General features: G+C 46.9%; 1 protein-coding gene across 1 annotated transcript in view; it reads right to left on the bottom strand.

The window, feature by feature from the left end:
• LOC118362343 (potassium/sodium hyperpolarization-activated cyclic nucleotide-gated channel 1-like) overlaps nucleotides 1-14,623 on the bottom strand; it is an 88,676-nt gene that overhangs the window by 11,784 nt on the left and 62,269 nt on the right. Inside the window, exons 5-6 of the mRNA XM_052481105.1 lie at nucleotides 4,418-4,564; nucleotides 3,947-4,187 (exon numbers count right to left, since the gene is read on the bottom strand). Coding sequence (XP_052337065.1) covers nucleotides 3,947-4,187; nucleotides 4,418-4,564 — 388 coding nt within the window. The remainder of the gene's footprint in view (nucleotides 1-3,946; nucleotides 4,188-4,417; nucleotides 4,565-14,623) is intronic.

The following is a 14,623-nucleotide window of genomic DNA, read 5'->3' as shown; positions in this document are numbered from 1 at the left end:
TGAGACAGGGACTGAGACAAGGACAGGGACAGAGACACAGACTGAGACAAGGACAGGGACAGAGACACGGACTGAGACAGGGACTGAGACAAGGACAGGGACAGAGACACGGACTGAGACAGGGACTGAGACAAGGACAGGGACAGAGACACAGACTTGAGACAGGGACAGAGACACGGACTGAGACAAGGACAGGGACAGAGACACAGACTGAGACAGGGACAAGAGACAGGGACTGAGACAAGGACAGGGACAGAGACACGGACTAAGACAGGGACAGAGACAAGGGACAGAGACAGGGACAGAGACAAGAGACACGGACTGAGACAGGGACAAGAGACAGGGACTGAGACAAGGACAGGGGAAGAGACACGGACTGAGACAGGAATAGAGACATAGGCAGAGACAGGGCTCAGAGCAGAAGCCTGGGTACCAGAAAGCTCTTCTTTGCAGCCTGGAGATTAAGAGGAGTTGGCTCAGAGAGGACTAGCCTGAGCTCAGTCCAGGCACAAGATACCACGAGAGATTTCAGTCGGTACAGTTGATTCTTTCCTCCTCCACCGCCCCCGCCCCCCGTCCCCTCCCTCAACCCCGCCACAGCTCACTTGAAGGAAAAGTGATCAAAGTTGCCTCTTGATAAGCACCAGGGTCTGATGGACTTCTCCAGCCACGGGTCACTCTACTGATGTAACTGCACTATCCAGGAGAGCTGCAGTTCAACCAGCCACACAGTAATTACACAAGGTTGACCTATACTAACACAGTAACACACCCAGTCTGGGGAGGGAGGGGGTCTTCTAGATGCTGTCCAGATAGGAGAGTCTGAATGCAGCCCCACAGTGGCGGGGTGGTGTGTGTGTGAGCCCAGAGGAGAGACCAGTGACTGGGCCTGGCTATGCTCCATGTGTCCTTTGGCTTGAATACAGTCACATTATATGTCCACCTCCCCTGGATTGCTATATTTCTGCCCAGTACTCGAATCCACAACATGCCACACGCAATCCCCATATTAGGCTCTCCAGAGAAAGCTGATCCTACAGTTAGTTAACAGGAGCAGACTACTGAGCATATATTAATGCATACTGTTACTGATGACAAGCATGTACTGTACAGGACATTAATGAGCTTACACACATACATCTACAGTATAGTCATCAATACAGAAAACACAGTGTCCACCCCCTCAAATGCTCACTTTCTCTCATTCCTGTTTGGTAGGGCTGAGAGAGGGAGAGAGAGGGAGAGAGAGGGAGGGAGAAGGAGCGAGAGGGAGAGAGAGAGAGAGAGAGAGGGAGAGAGAGAGAGAGAGAGAGGGAGAGAGAGAGGGAGAAGTGACATATCCCTGGTGTTCCTCTTACATCAATTCATTTCATGAATGACTAACTCATGTTTGGTAACAAACTCCCTATGGCTGCATGTTAGGCTTGGGTTGGTTGGCCTTGCCTCCCCCTGGAGCAGCCAGTCTGGTCCTGGATGCTAGGAATAGCTGCCGGATAATGGAGTCAAAACCTGCAAAGCCCAGCGCATCTAACGCGTTTGGGAGAAATAATTGCAGATCCAGGGCTTAAATATTTAATGCGAGGCAACCAGTTCGGTTCCAAAAACGGTGCATTTGCAGTGGCAGTGGTGCTTCGTGTTGATCCATGCAATTCAGGCACAAGTCAAAATAAATGTTTATATAGAGGGAAAACAAGAACAAAGAAAGATGATGCTTCACTCCTCCCTCACACAGGGAGACACACCAGGCAGGCTGAAATGTTGATTCATCCTGGCACACACACACACACACACACACACACACACACACACACACACACACACACACACACACACACACACACACACACACACACACACACACACACACACACACACACACACACACACATACACACCACACACACACAGGCAGAGATAGATTGCTTCCCATCTCTCTATTATTTGCGGCGCCCCCCAGGGAGAGGGCACGGAGACAGTCCAGAGCAGGGAGCGACGTAATTAAACTTCAGCAGGCAGGTCATGTGCTGTTAAATGCTTCACTGCGGTTTCTCATTACTTAAACAGTGTCTTGTCAATGATACAGTGTCACTGTCACTGTCCAAATGAATTGGTATTTGGTAAGAGGACTGGCTAGAGCTAAGTCATACACGTGTCATACACTCCCTGACACCATGAGAAGAGCTGTCTGACCCTGTTGGGGGAAAGAACAACTAGCACGTGATTTTTCTATAATACCTTGGAAATGCAGGACTGAAAAGCCTGAAAGCATCTTAGCTTTATTTACCTTTTGACAAGTATTTTGTCATAAACCGTACACTGTATATCAGGGGTTGGAACTGGTTAATAGTGGTATTTTATCATAAACCGTACACTGTATATCAGGGGTTGGAACTGGTTAATAGTGGTATTTTATCATAAACCGTACACTGTATATCAGGGGTTGGAACTGGTTAATAGTGGTATTTTATCATAAACCGTACACTGTATATCAGGGGTTGGAACTGGTTAATAGTGGTATTTTATCATAAACCGTACACTGTATATCAGGGGTTGGAACTGGTTAATAGTGGTATTTTGTCATCCAGGCATTTCTATGAAAAAACATCTACAAAGTTCCTATGCAAATCCCTCACTCTGTAACTCAGAAACGTATTTGAGTGTCTGCCTGCAAGCTGAAAATCTTTGCCAGTATGTGTGCTAGCGGCCCCTCCCCCCTCAGAACCATAGTACTGTACTGATGTTACAAGAGGGATTCAGAAGATAGGGAGAGATATTTATCACAGTTTTACAGTTGACAGTTTACTCATTCAGTTTAGTCATTCAGGAGCAATTAGGGTTAAGTGCCTTGTTCAAGGACACTTTGACAGATTTTTCACCTAGTTGGCTCGGGGAATCTGACCAGCAACATTTTAGTTACTGGTTAGTTACACAACGCTCTTAACCGCTATGCTACTTGCCGCCCATTTCTTTAGCTAGAGAAGAATGGATTCACTTTTTCCAGTGGTGGAAAAAGTGCCCGATTTGTCATACTTGAGTAAAAGTAAAGATACTTTAATAGACTCCAGTAAATGATGTCCAGGGATGATCTCTTTATAAGTTGGTGAATTGGACCATTTTCCTGTCCTGCTAAGCATTCAAAATGTAACAAGTACTTTTGGGTGTATGGAGTAAAAAGTACATCATTTTCTTTCGGAATGTAGTGAAATAAAAGTAAAAGTTGTCAAAAATATAAAGAGTAAAGTACAGATACCAACAAAAAAACTACTTAAGTAGAACCTAAAATTATTTTTACCTCAGTACTTTACACCACTGACTTTTTCAATGCTAGTAGTTAAGGATACTATAGGCCTAGTTATCGCATAGGATTTATTAACTACAAAAATGTAAGACGTGTTTTTAATTCTTGTGCCATTCTGCACACACAGGCTTGTTAGCCAGCGAGCTCAAAGGACATTATAAAAGTTCCTCCATTATTGTTCTGGTTGAAACAGTGGAACTGAACAAAAGAAAATAATGGTTCTGTTCAGAATGAAACTAATTTAGTCTCCAACCCCTGTATATGTCAACTATGTTCTTCCTTGTCATTTAGTAATTCAAATACAGCTCATATTGATCATTGGAAGAGTAAACAGCCTCACATAAAACATGTACAATCAGCAGGCATCATACCCTGCAGAATGACAGGCAGAATAATGAGTAGTGCTTTAGACAACCCTGTTATCAGGGCCAGCTCGTGAGAGACAAGAACAGAGCAGAAATTACATTTACACTCATGCAGTTGTGCAGTGTGCCTGAAAGCAGACCTAGGCTGACCTCTTAAGAAGCTAATTTGTGCTGTCTTTTTCCAGGCCACCATTATGAATATTAAAGCTGAAGAGGGTTTAAGCTCTGCAGCACAATGTGTGTGTGTGACCTTTCTTCTGCCCTGGTACACTCTTTATCTTACCCCCGAAGTAGGATCCGTCTAAGAGCTTGGTTTCCTTGTTGCCCTTGGTGAGAACGCTGACCACTCCGTGCTGGATGAAGTACATCTTCTTGCCGATGGTGCCCTCTCTGATGATGTAGTCTCCGGGCTGGAACACCTCGAAGCGCAGCTTGGTCAGCATGGAGGTCACAAAGTTGGGGTCCGCGTTGGCAAACAGTGGCATGGAAGCCACCAGCTTTCGACAGTTAAAGTTAATGATTTCCTGCAAACAGGAACACGCACACGCACACACAGAGGAAGATGGATGCTTTAGTTTACAGCCCCTCAGAGAGACAGAAAGTGCTCAGAGAATAATCCATCCCAAAGTTGAAAGAGTGATTATCATCAGTTATGGCACTTCAAAAGTCACGACCCACACAACAATTTCCCTTTGCGAATAATACATATTCTATTTTTACACCCACACACACACAGCCCCCAGCCCTCTCCCACCTCTCTGAGTGGCTCGTTGAGTTCTCCCAGGATGCTCTCCTCGTCAAACATCTTGCCTTGGTAGCGATGCTCGTAGTAGTCATGGATCCTCTGCCTCATATCAGCCGGCAGCTTGTGGAAGGACATGTACTGCTCCACCTGTTTGTACTGCAGGCCAGGGAGAGAGACAGAGATGAAACACAATAAAGTCAGTCCAAGGTCACCGCCCCCACAGCACTGTGACTGAGTCATACCCTACAGGTTACTAAAGGCTTAGAGGTCAAGCCCTCCACACAACACATCAGATATACACACAGCACACAAGACTGCTTGTACATTTTGCCCCACACAAAAGAAAAGCCGAAAATAGCAGATGTTTATACTACGGTATATTTCCATTCTGAATATGCACTGGCTGGCAGCACAGAGGAGGAATAAGTGGATAGAGAGAGAGAGAGAGAGAGAGAGAGAGAGAGAGAGAGAGAGAGAGAGAGAGAGAGAGAGAGAGAGAGAGAGAGAGAGAGAGAGAGAGAGAGAGAGAGAGAGACAGAGAGAGAGAGAGAGAGAGAGAGAGAGAGAGAGACAGAGAGAGAGAGAGAGAGAGAGAGAGAGAGAGAGAGAGAGAGAGAGAGAGAGAGAGAGACAGAGAGAGAGAGAGAGAGAGAGAGAGAGAGAGAGAGAGAGAGAGAGAGAGAGAGAGAGAGAGAGAGAGAGAGAGAGAACGATGGGGAGAGGCACTGATTGGGAACACATTTCCCTAAGTAGTGTACTGTATCTGATTGCAAGCAGAATCCATTGATGAGAAAAGGGAGAAGGTTGAAGGGGGAAATCACATAGGAACCTCCTACGCACGCACGTACGCACACACACAGAACAATCACATGTGGACCACCAAACACCACAGGGTCATAAGCCAACTCAGCAGAGACAGTTGAGACCTTGTTAATCGGTGATACCCCCTATGCCCGGGGGTATAGAGGCGACACAGGTCTATGTGTGGCACGAGATGTGGCGCGGGCAGTGGGAGTAATCACAGTTGGGTAATTAGCAGAGTTACTATGGACACACAGATAAGGTGAGTGTCATTCAGACCACACACAGAAAGACATTGGGGGAGCTCCATTTAGTTACAGACACTGGCTTCGTTCCGGTTTCCTTTCTCAGTGCATCGACTTCTGAGGTGGATGAACAGAGCAGAGGGGGGAAGAAAAGGTGGCGGGTGGAAGGAAAAGAAAGAGAGAGAGAAAGAAAGAAAGAAAGTTTCTTAACATGAGATTGTTTGAATGAAAGAATCCACTGAGGGAGCTGGGATGAGACGGTATTCAGAGCACGCCTCCAGAACCACTGTCTGCAAACAGAGGAAGAGAGTACCGGAGAGAGAGACAGCATTCAGAGCACGCCTCCAGAACCACTGTCTGCAAACAGAGGAAGAGAGTACCGGAGAGAGAGACAGCATTCAGAGCACGCCTCCAGAACCACTGTCTGCAAACAGAGGAAGAGAGAACCGGAGAGAGAGACAGCATTCAGAGCACGCCTCCAGAACCACTGTCTGCAAACAGAGGAAGAGAGAACCGGAGAGAGAGACAGCATTCAGAACACGCCTCCAGAACCACTGTCTGCAAACAGAGGAAGAGAGAACCGGAGAGAGAGACAGCATTCAGAGCACGCCTCCAGAACCACTGTCTGCAAACAGAGGAAGAGGGAACCGGAGAGAGAGACAGCATTCAGAGCACGCCTCCAGAACCACTGTCTGCAAACAGAGGAAGAGAGAACCGGAGAGAGAGAGAGCATTCAGAGCACGCCTCCAGAACCACTGTCTGCAAACAGAGGAAGAGAGAACCGGAGAGAGAGACAGCATTCAGAGCACGCCTCCAGAACCACTGTCTGCAAACAGAGGAAGAGAGAACCGGAGAGAGAGAGACAGCATTCAGAGCACGCCTCCAGAACCACTGTCTGCAAACAGAGGAAGAGAGAACCGGAGAGAGAGAGACAGCATTCAGAGCACGCCTCCAGAACCACTGTCTGCAAACAGAGGAAGAGAGAACCGGAGAGAGAGACAGCATTCAGAGCACGCCTCCAGAACCACTGTCTGCAAACAGAGGAAGAGAGAACCGGAGAGAGAGACAGCATTCAGAGCACGCCTCCAGAACCACTGTCTGCAAACAGAGGAAGAGAGAACCGGAGAGAGAGAGACAGCATTCAGAGCACGCCTCCAGAACCACTGTCTGCAAACAGAGGAAGAGAGAACCGGAGAGAGAGAGACAGCATTCAGAGCACGCCTCCAGAACCACTGTCTGCAAACAGAGGAAGAGAGAACCGGAGAGAGAGACAGCATTCAGAGCACGCCTCCAGAACCACTGTCTGCAAACAGAGGAAGAGAGTACCGGAGAGAGAGACAGCATTCAGAACACGCCTCCAAAACCACTGTCTGCAAACAGAGGAAGAGAGAACCGGAGAGAGAGAGAGAGAGAGAGAGAGAGAGAGAGCAGTTCAAACAATGGAACAACAGAGCAATGACATGAATTACAAAAACTTCAATACAAGATGCTGGCTGATGGTGTGTGTGTGTGTGTTGTACACACATTCGTGTGTTTTTCCCTCCCTGTGTGTGCCTATGTATCTATGTAAGGTGTTACAATTGGTAACAACAAAATCACTGTGGCACCTGAGCTAATATCTACTATCGCATGATTCAAACCCCAAAAAGAGGAGGAGAGGGGGCTGGTTTTACAGTGAGGACGTGTGTGTGAGGAGGATGAGATCTCTCTGGGCCGATTCACTTGCACCAGGAGAGAGATCAAAGCACACAGAAATAAGAAACAGCAGCAGGTAGAGGAGCATCACAGACCTTCACTACACTAAACCCTGTCTGAATGGAAAGTCACTATATTCTACTGTTAAGCCTAGGTTACACTTTGATCAACCCAGATATGCTTCATACAGGCATAATACTGTTACAACAGATGGGGGAGGGGGGGGGGGGTTAACCTTACGTGTCTCTTTCCCCAAGCTGAATGTACAGTCAGAGTGGACAGCCATTTCATCCTCTGAGATGTTCTCCTAAAACATAGATAGCCCTGCGTCAGCCCCGTGTCGGAATTAATTACAAATCAGAGAGGAGAGGCTGTGCAAAAATAATACACACTAACATACGGCACTCGGTGGCCACAGACCTCATAATAACCACACACTCCCTCTCTCCTTACAACTGTCTCCCGGAGAGAAACCTGTTACCTCCAGCCACTGACCTCAACCACACACTCCCTCTATCTATCTCCCTCCATCCCACCTCTCACCCTCCCTCCCCCTCTCCAGGAGAGAGAGAAACCTGTTACCTCCAGCCACTGACCTCAACCACACACTCCCTCTATCTATCTCCCTCCATCCCATCTCTCACCCTCCCTCGCCCTCTCCAGGAGAGAGAAACCTGTTACCTCCAGCCACTGACCTCAACCACACACTCCCTCTATCTATCTCCCTCCATCCCACCTCTCACCCTCCCTCCCCCTCTCCAGGAGAGAGAGAAACCTGTTACCTCCAGCCACTGACCTCAACCACACACTCCCTCTATCTATCTCCCTCCATCCCATCTCTCACCCTCCCTCCCCCTCTCCAGGAGAGAGAGAAACCTGTTACCTCCAGCCACTGACCTCAACCACACACTCCCTCTATCTATCTCCCTCCATCCCATCTCTCACCCTCCCTCCCCCTCTCCAGGAGAGAGAAACCTGTTACCTCCAGCCACTGACCTCAACCACACACTCCCTCTATCTATCTCCTTCCATCCCATCTCTCACCCTCCCTCCCCCTCTCCAGGAGAGAGAGAAACCTGTTACCTCCAGCCACTGACCTCAACCACACACTCCCTCTATCTATCTCCCTCCATCCCATCTCTCACCCTCCCTCCCCCTCTCCAGGAGAGAGAAACCTGTTACCTCCAGCCACTGACCTCAACCACACACTCCCTCTATCTATCTCCTTCCATCCCATCTCTCACCCTCCCTCCCCCTCTCCAGGAGAGAGAGAAACCTGTTACCTCCAGCTACTAACCTCAACCACACACTCCCTCTATCTATCTCCCTCCATCCCATCTCTCACCCTCCCTCCCCCTCTCCAGGAGAGAGAAACCTGTTACCTCCAGGGAGACATCACTAATGACAGTGGGTAGTGACTGGCTCCCTGAGAATCAGACCCCTGTGATGAGGTGCCCGCAGCAGTGCCTGAAGAGAAACATTAGTGCTGCTTACAAAATGGCACCCTATTCCCTATAGTGCCCTGGTCCTGGTCAAAGGTAGTGCACTAAATAGGGAATAGGGTGCCATTAAGGAGGCAACCAGGGCCTGGCCAGTCGGAGGGAGCGGGTCACTCAACGTGAGCGCACAGTGCACAACAGGCTCACTGCTGTCACTGCTGACGCACACACACACACAAAAACACATACACACGTCAAGGCAGAAAAGGGGAGGGAGCCAGCTAATGAAGTAATGCTCACTCTCGCTTCATGGAAGAGCAACGACTGCCTGTCTGTCTGTCTGTCTGTCTGTCTGTCTGTCTGTCTGTCTGTCTGTCTGTCTGTCTGTCTGTCTGTCTGTCTGTCTGTCTGTGTCTCTCTCTCTATATCTGCCTTTTCAATCCCCTCTCTGCTCTGCTTTTCAACACTCTCCTTTCTGACTGATGTCTTTATAAGGAAGGTCTATAATTCTGACCTCCGCTCAGTTTTCACTTCTGTCTTTCACCTCATCCTCAGATGTAGACAAGTCTGGATCTAGCCAGAGGCTCCCGAGCCTGCCTTCTGAATCACATTTCTCCTCCTCCATCTCCTCGCCCTCCTCTCCTCTACAGAATGAAGGACAGTCTGGAGCCCGAGTGTGAGCCTGTGCATGCGGACGATGCCGAGCGGTCGACCGTGACCACTCACCTCCAAAATGGTAGCAGGCGGAGGAGCAGGAGCACGGTTGCTTTTTAACGTGTTGCATCCCGTGATCACGTTCAAAGGCACACACACACGCACACGCACACAGGCACATATACGGATGCACACACACACACATACACACACACATGCATGCACATAATATGTACACCTAAACAAATACTCATGTACACACACAGATGTGCGCACCCACACACACGACGCTACAACAGACACAGGAGTTCAAGGGTCGAGCGTCTGAATTAGGATGATGTAGCTGAAAGTGAAAGGTGGAGTCTGAGAGCAAACCACACTCAGATATAGACACTAAATGCACCTGATAAAAGACCTTAAAACAACATGGTCAGAACTGGGGGATCATATTCCTTTAATCCTGGTTATACTCTTATAATGCATCATTCATAAATAAAATGCTGTGAAAAATCGATGAAAAAAACGTGGATCTGGAAAACTAAATGATAGGACTTCAAAAGAAGAAAGAGATGCAGAAACAACATGAAGATATTCATTCCCAGGGCATCTGAGAGATGAATTCTAAGCCCTGCCATGAGCTAAGCATTTTAATCTATCTCTTATCAGGAAGTCTATTCAAATGAAATCCCTTGGTATAAATTTGAACATTTCCTGATCTGATGATGAACCAGAATGTCACAATCTTCCTCTTCTTCAGAGAATTAGTCCTCCTGTCCAACACAATGAGAAAGTCCTCCTGTCCAATCCTGTCCAACACAATGAGAAAGTCCTCCTGTCCAATCTTGTCCAACACAATGAGAAAGTCCTCCTGTCCAATCCTGTCCAACACAATGAGAAAGTCCTCCTGTCCAACACAATGAGAAAGTCCTCCTGTCCAATCCTGTCCAACACAATGAGAAAGTACTCCTGTGGTACTCCTGAAGATTACAACCTGTCTGTCTTTCTCTGTAACCTGCCTGTCTGTCTTTCTTTGTAACCTGTCTGTCTTTCTCTGTAACCTGCCTGTCTGTCTTTCTTTGTAACCTGTCTGTCTTGTCTTTCTTTGTAACCTTTCTGTCTGTCTTTCTCTGTAACCTGTCTGTCTGTCTTTCTCTGTAACCTGTCTGTCTGTCTGTCTGTCTGTCTGTCTATCTCTGTAACCTGTCTGTCTTTCTCTGAAACCTGTCTGTCTTTCTCGGTAACCTATCTGTCTTTCTCTGTAACCTGTCTGTCTGTCTGTCTGTCTGTCTGTCTGTCTGTCTGTCTGTCTGTCTGTCTTTCTCTGTAACCTGTCTGTCTTTCTCTGTAATTTGTCTGTCTGTCTGTCTTTCTCTGTAACCTGTCTGTCTGTCTGTCTGTGTTTCTCTGTAACCTGTCTGTCTGTGTTTCTCTGTAACCTGTCTGACTTTCTCTGTAACCTGTCTGTCTTGTCTTTCTCGGTAACCTGTCTGTCTGTCTTTCTCAGTAACCTGTCTGTCTTTCTCTGTAACCTGTCTGTCTGTCTTTCTCTGTAACCTGTCTGTCATCTGTCTGTCTTTCTCTATAACCTGTCTGTATGTCTTCTCTGTAACCTGTCTGTCTGTCTGTCTTTCTCTGTAACCTGTCTGTCTGTCTGTCTTTCTCTGTAACCGGGCCTGTCTTTCTTTGTACCTGTCTGTCTTTCTTTGTAATCTGTCTGTCTGTCTTTCTCTGTAACCTGTCTGTCTTTCTCTGTAACCTGTCTGTCTTGTCTTTCTCGGTAACCTGTCTGCCTGTCTGTCTGTCTGTCTGTCTGTCTGTCTGTCTGTCTTTCTCTGTAACCTGTCTGTCATCTGTCTGTCTTTCTCTATAACCTGTCTGTATGTCTTCTCTGTAACCTGTCTGTCTGTCTGTCTTTCTCTGTAACCTGCCTGTCTTTCTTTGTACCTGTCTGTCTGTCTGTCTGTCTGTCTGTCTGTCTGTCTGTCTGTATGTCTCTGTAACCTGTCTGTCTGTCTGTCTGTCTTTCTCTGTCTGTCTGTCTGTCTGTCTGTCTGTCTGTCTGTCTGTCTGTCTGTCTGTCTGTATGTCTCTGTAACCTGCCTGTCTTTCTTTGTACCTGTCTGTCTTTCTCTGTCTGTCTGTCTGTCTCTGTAACCTGTCTGTCTGTCTGTCTGTCTGTCTGTCTGTCTGTCTGTCTGTCTGTCTGTCTGTCTGTATGTCTCTGTAACCTGCCTGTCTTTCTTTGTACCTGTCTGTCTGTCTTTCTTTGTACCTGTCTGTCTTTCTCTGTCTGTCTGTCTGTCTGTCTGTCTGTCTGTCTGTCTGTCTGTCTGTCTGTCTGTCTGTCTGTATGTCTCTGTAACCTGCCTGTCTTTCTTTGTACCTGTCTGTCTTTCTTTGTAATCTGTCTGTCTTGTCTTTCTCTGTAACCTGTCTGTCTTTCTCTGTAACCTGTCTGTCTTGTCTTTCTCGGTAACCTGTCTGTCTGTCTTTCTCAGTAACCTGTCTGTCTTTCTCTGTAACCTGTCTGTCTGTCTGTCTGTCTTTCTCTGTAACCTGTCTGTCATCTGTCTGTCTTTCTCTATAACCTGTCTGTATGTCTTCTCTGTAACCTGTCTGTCTGTCTTTCTCTGTAACCTGTCTGTCTGTCTGTCTTTCTCTGTAACCTGCCTGTCTTTCTTTGTACCTGTCTGTCTGTCTGTCTGTCTGTCTGTCTGTCTGTCTGTCTGTCTGTCTGTCTATCTCTGTAACCTGTCTGTCTTTCTCTGAAACCTGTCTGTCTTTCTCGGTAACCTATCTGTCTTTCTCTGTAACCTGTCTGTCTGTCTGTCTGTCTGTCTGTCTGTCTGTCTGTCTGTCTTTCTCTGTAACCTGTCTGTCTTTCTCTGTAATTTGTCTGTCTGTCTGTCTTTCTCTGTAACCTGTCTGTCTGTCTGTCTGTCTGTGTTTCTCTGTAACCTGTCTGTCTGTGTTTCTCTGTAACCTGTCTGTCTGTGTTTCTCTGTAACCTGTCTGACTTTCTCTGTAACCTGTCTGTCTTGTCTTTCTCGGTAACCTGTCTGTCTGTCTTTCTCAGTAACCTGTCTGTCTTTCTCTGTAACCTGTCTGTCTGTCTTTCTCTGTAACCTGTCTGTCATCTGTCTGTCTTTCTCTATAACCTGTCTGTATGTCTTCTCTGTAACCTGTCTGTCTGTCTGTCTTTCTCTGTAACCTGTCTGTCTGTCTGTCTTTCTCTGTAACCGGGCCTGTCTTTCTTTGTACCTGTCTGTCTTTCTTTGTAATCTGTCTGTCTGTCTTTCTCTGTAACCTGTCTGTCTTTCTCTGTAACCTGTCTGTCTTGTCTTTCTCGGTAACCTGTCTGTCTGTCTGTCTGTCTTTCTCTGTAACCTGTCTGTCATCTGTCTGTCTTTCTCTATAACCTGTCTGTATGTCTTCTCTGTAACCTGTCTGTCTGTCTGTCTTTCTCTGTAACCTGCCTGTCTTTCTTTGTACCTGTCTGTCTGTCTGCCTGCCTGTCTGTCTGTCTGTCTGTCTGTCTGTCTGTCTGTCTGTCTGTCTGTCTGTCTGTCTGTCTGTCTGTCTGTATGTCTCTGTAACCTGCCTGTCTTTCTTTGTACCTGTCTGTCTTTCTCTGTCTGTCTGTCTGTCTGTCTGTCTGTCTGTCTGTCTGTCTGTCTGTCTGTATGTCTGTCTGTCTGTATGTCTCTGTAACCTGCCTGTCTTTCTTTGTACCTGTCTGTCTGTCTTTCTTTGTACCTGTCTGTCTTTCTCTGTCTGTCTGTCTGTCTGTCTGTCTGTCTGTATGTCTCTGTAACCTGCCTGTCTTTCTTTGTACCTGTCTGTCTTTCTTTGTAATCTGTCTGTCTTGTCTTTCTCTGTAACCTGTCTGTCTTTCTCTGTAACCTGTCTGTCTTGTCTTTCTCGGTAACCTGTCTGTCTGTCTTTCTCAGTAACCTGTCTGTCTTTCTCTGTAACCTGTCTGTCTGTCTGTCTGTCTTTCTCTGTAACCTGTCTGTCATCTGTCTGTCTTTCTCTATAACCTGTCTGTATGTCTTCTCTGTAACCTGTCTGTCTGTCTGTCTTTCTCTGTAACCTGTCTGTCTGTCTGTCTTTCTCTGTAACCTGCCTGTCTTTCTTTGTACCTGTCTGTCTGTCTGTCTGTCTGTCTGTCTGTCTGTCTGTCTGTCTGTATGTCTCTGTAACCTGTCTGTCTGTCTTTCTCTGTAACCTGTCTGTCTGTCTGTCTGTCTGTCTGTCTTTCTCTGTAACCTGTCTGTCTGTCTGTGTAACCTGTCTGTATGTCTCTGTAACCTGTCTGTCTGTCTTTCTCTGTAACCTGTCTGTCTGTCTATGCCCTGTTGACATCTCGCTGTGGGAACTGGGAAGCATCAGATTTATCACAGACATTTGCTCCGTTTCAATGACGACAAGGATTTAGGTTTTCTAGTTGTCTTCTAACCTCCTTTATTCCCATAAAACACTGTCACTGCGGAATTCATCCATTTGTCATTGGCTTTGTAATGCAACACAATTTGATTCCCCTCAGCATGAAAGGGCATTAGCCAAGTGAAAAAAACAGTGGCTTTGAAGATAATTCCCTGTTTGTGTTGTGAATCGCTAGCACATACATTCTTAGAGAAAAAGGTGTTATCTAGAACCTAAAAGGGTTCTTCAGCTGTCGCCATTGGAGAACCCTTTGAAGAACCATTTTTGGTTCCAGGTAGAACAGTTTTGGAAAGGGTTCTCCTATGGGAACAGCCAAAGAACCCATTTGAAACCCTTTTTGCTAAGAGTGTGACGACTCCAGGGGAGGAGACATAGTGGACTAGGGCACTCGCCACTAGGGGATGGATCTCTCTTGAGGAAGTGATGTGGCTGATAACGCCCAGCGTGACAGGAAATGATGTTATATCCTCATAGCCATCAGTTCACTAACAAAAGAAACCTTGCTCCTCTTCTTCTGCTACTTAGACAAATCCAATCATTGTCAGTACTGAGAAGCTAATCAGTTCTCCAGGGCATCCACTTTCTAACCGTAAACCTCTGCTGTCCGTATGTGTCAGTCAATTCAATCCAACACTCGGTTCCCATGAGAGAAAGGGATTTAGAGCCCTTGATGCTGTTTTACTGCACAATCCCTCCCTCACTCTCTCATCTCTCTCTACCCACTCTCTACCCTCTCTCTCTCTCTCTCTCTCTCTCTCTCATCTCTCTCTACCCTCTCTCTACATTCTCTCTCTCTCCATATGGTCATACGGTGCACTCGCTGTTTCACTTTCTCCCTCCTATCACTCTCTCTCTGTCTCTCTGCACTCTTAGGTGCTATCTAGAACCAAAAAGGGTTCTTCCATTTTTTTAAAAGAGTATGTCTCTGTCGATAT

The sequence above is a fragment of the Oncorhynchus keta genome, chromosome 2 (assembly GCF_023373465.1).
Source record: "Oncorhynchus keta strain PuntledgeMale-10-30-2019 chromosome 2, Oket_V2, whole genome shotgun sequence".
NCBI lineage: Eukaryota > Metazoa > Chordata > Actinopteri > Salmoniformes > Salmonidae > Oncorhynchus > Oncorhynchus keta.
This window is presented reverse-complemented; position numbering and strand designations above follow the sequence as displayed.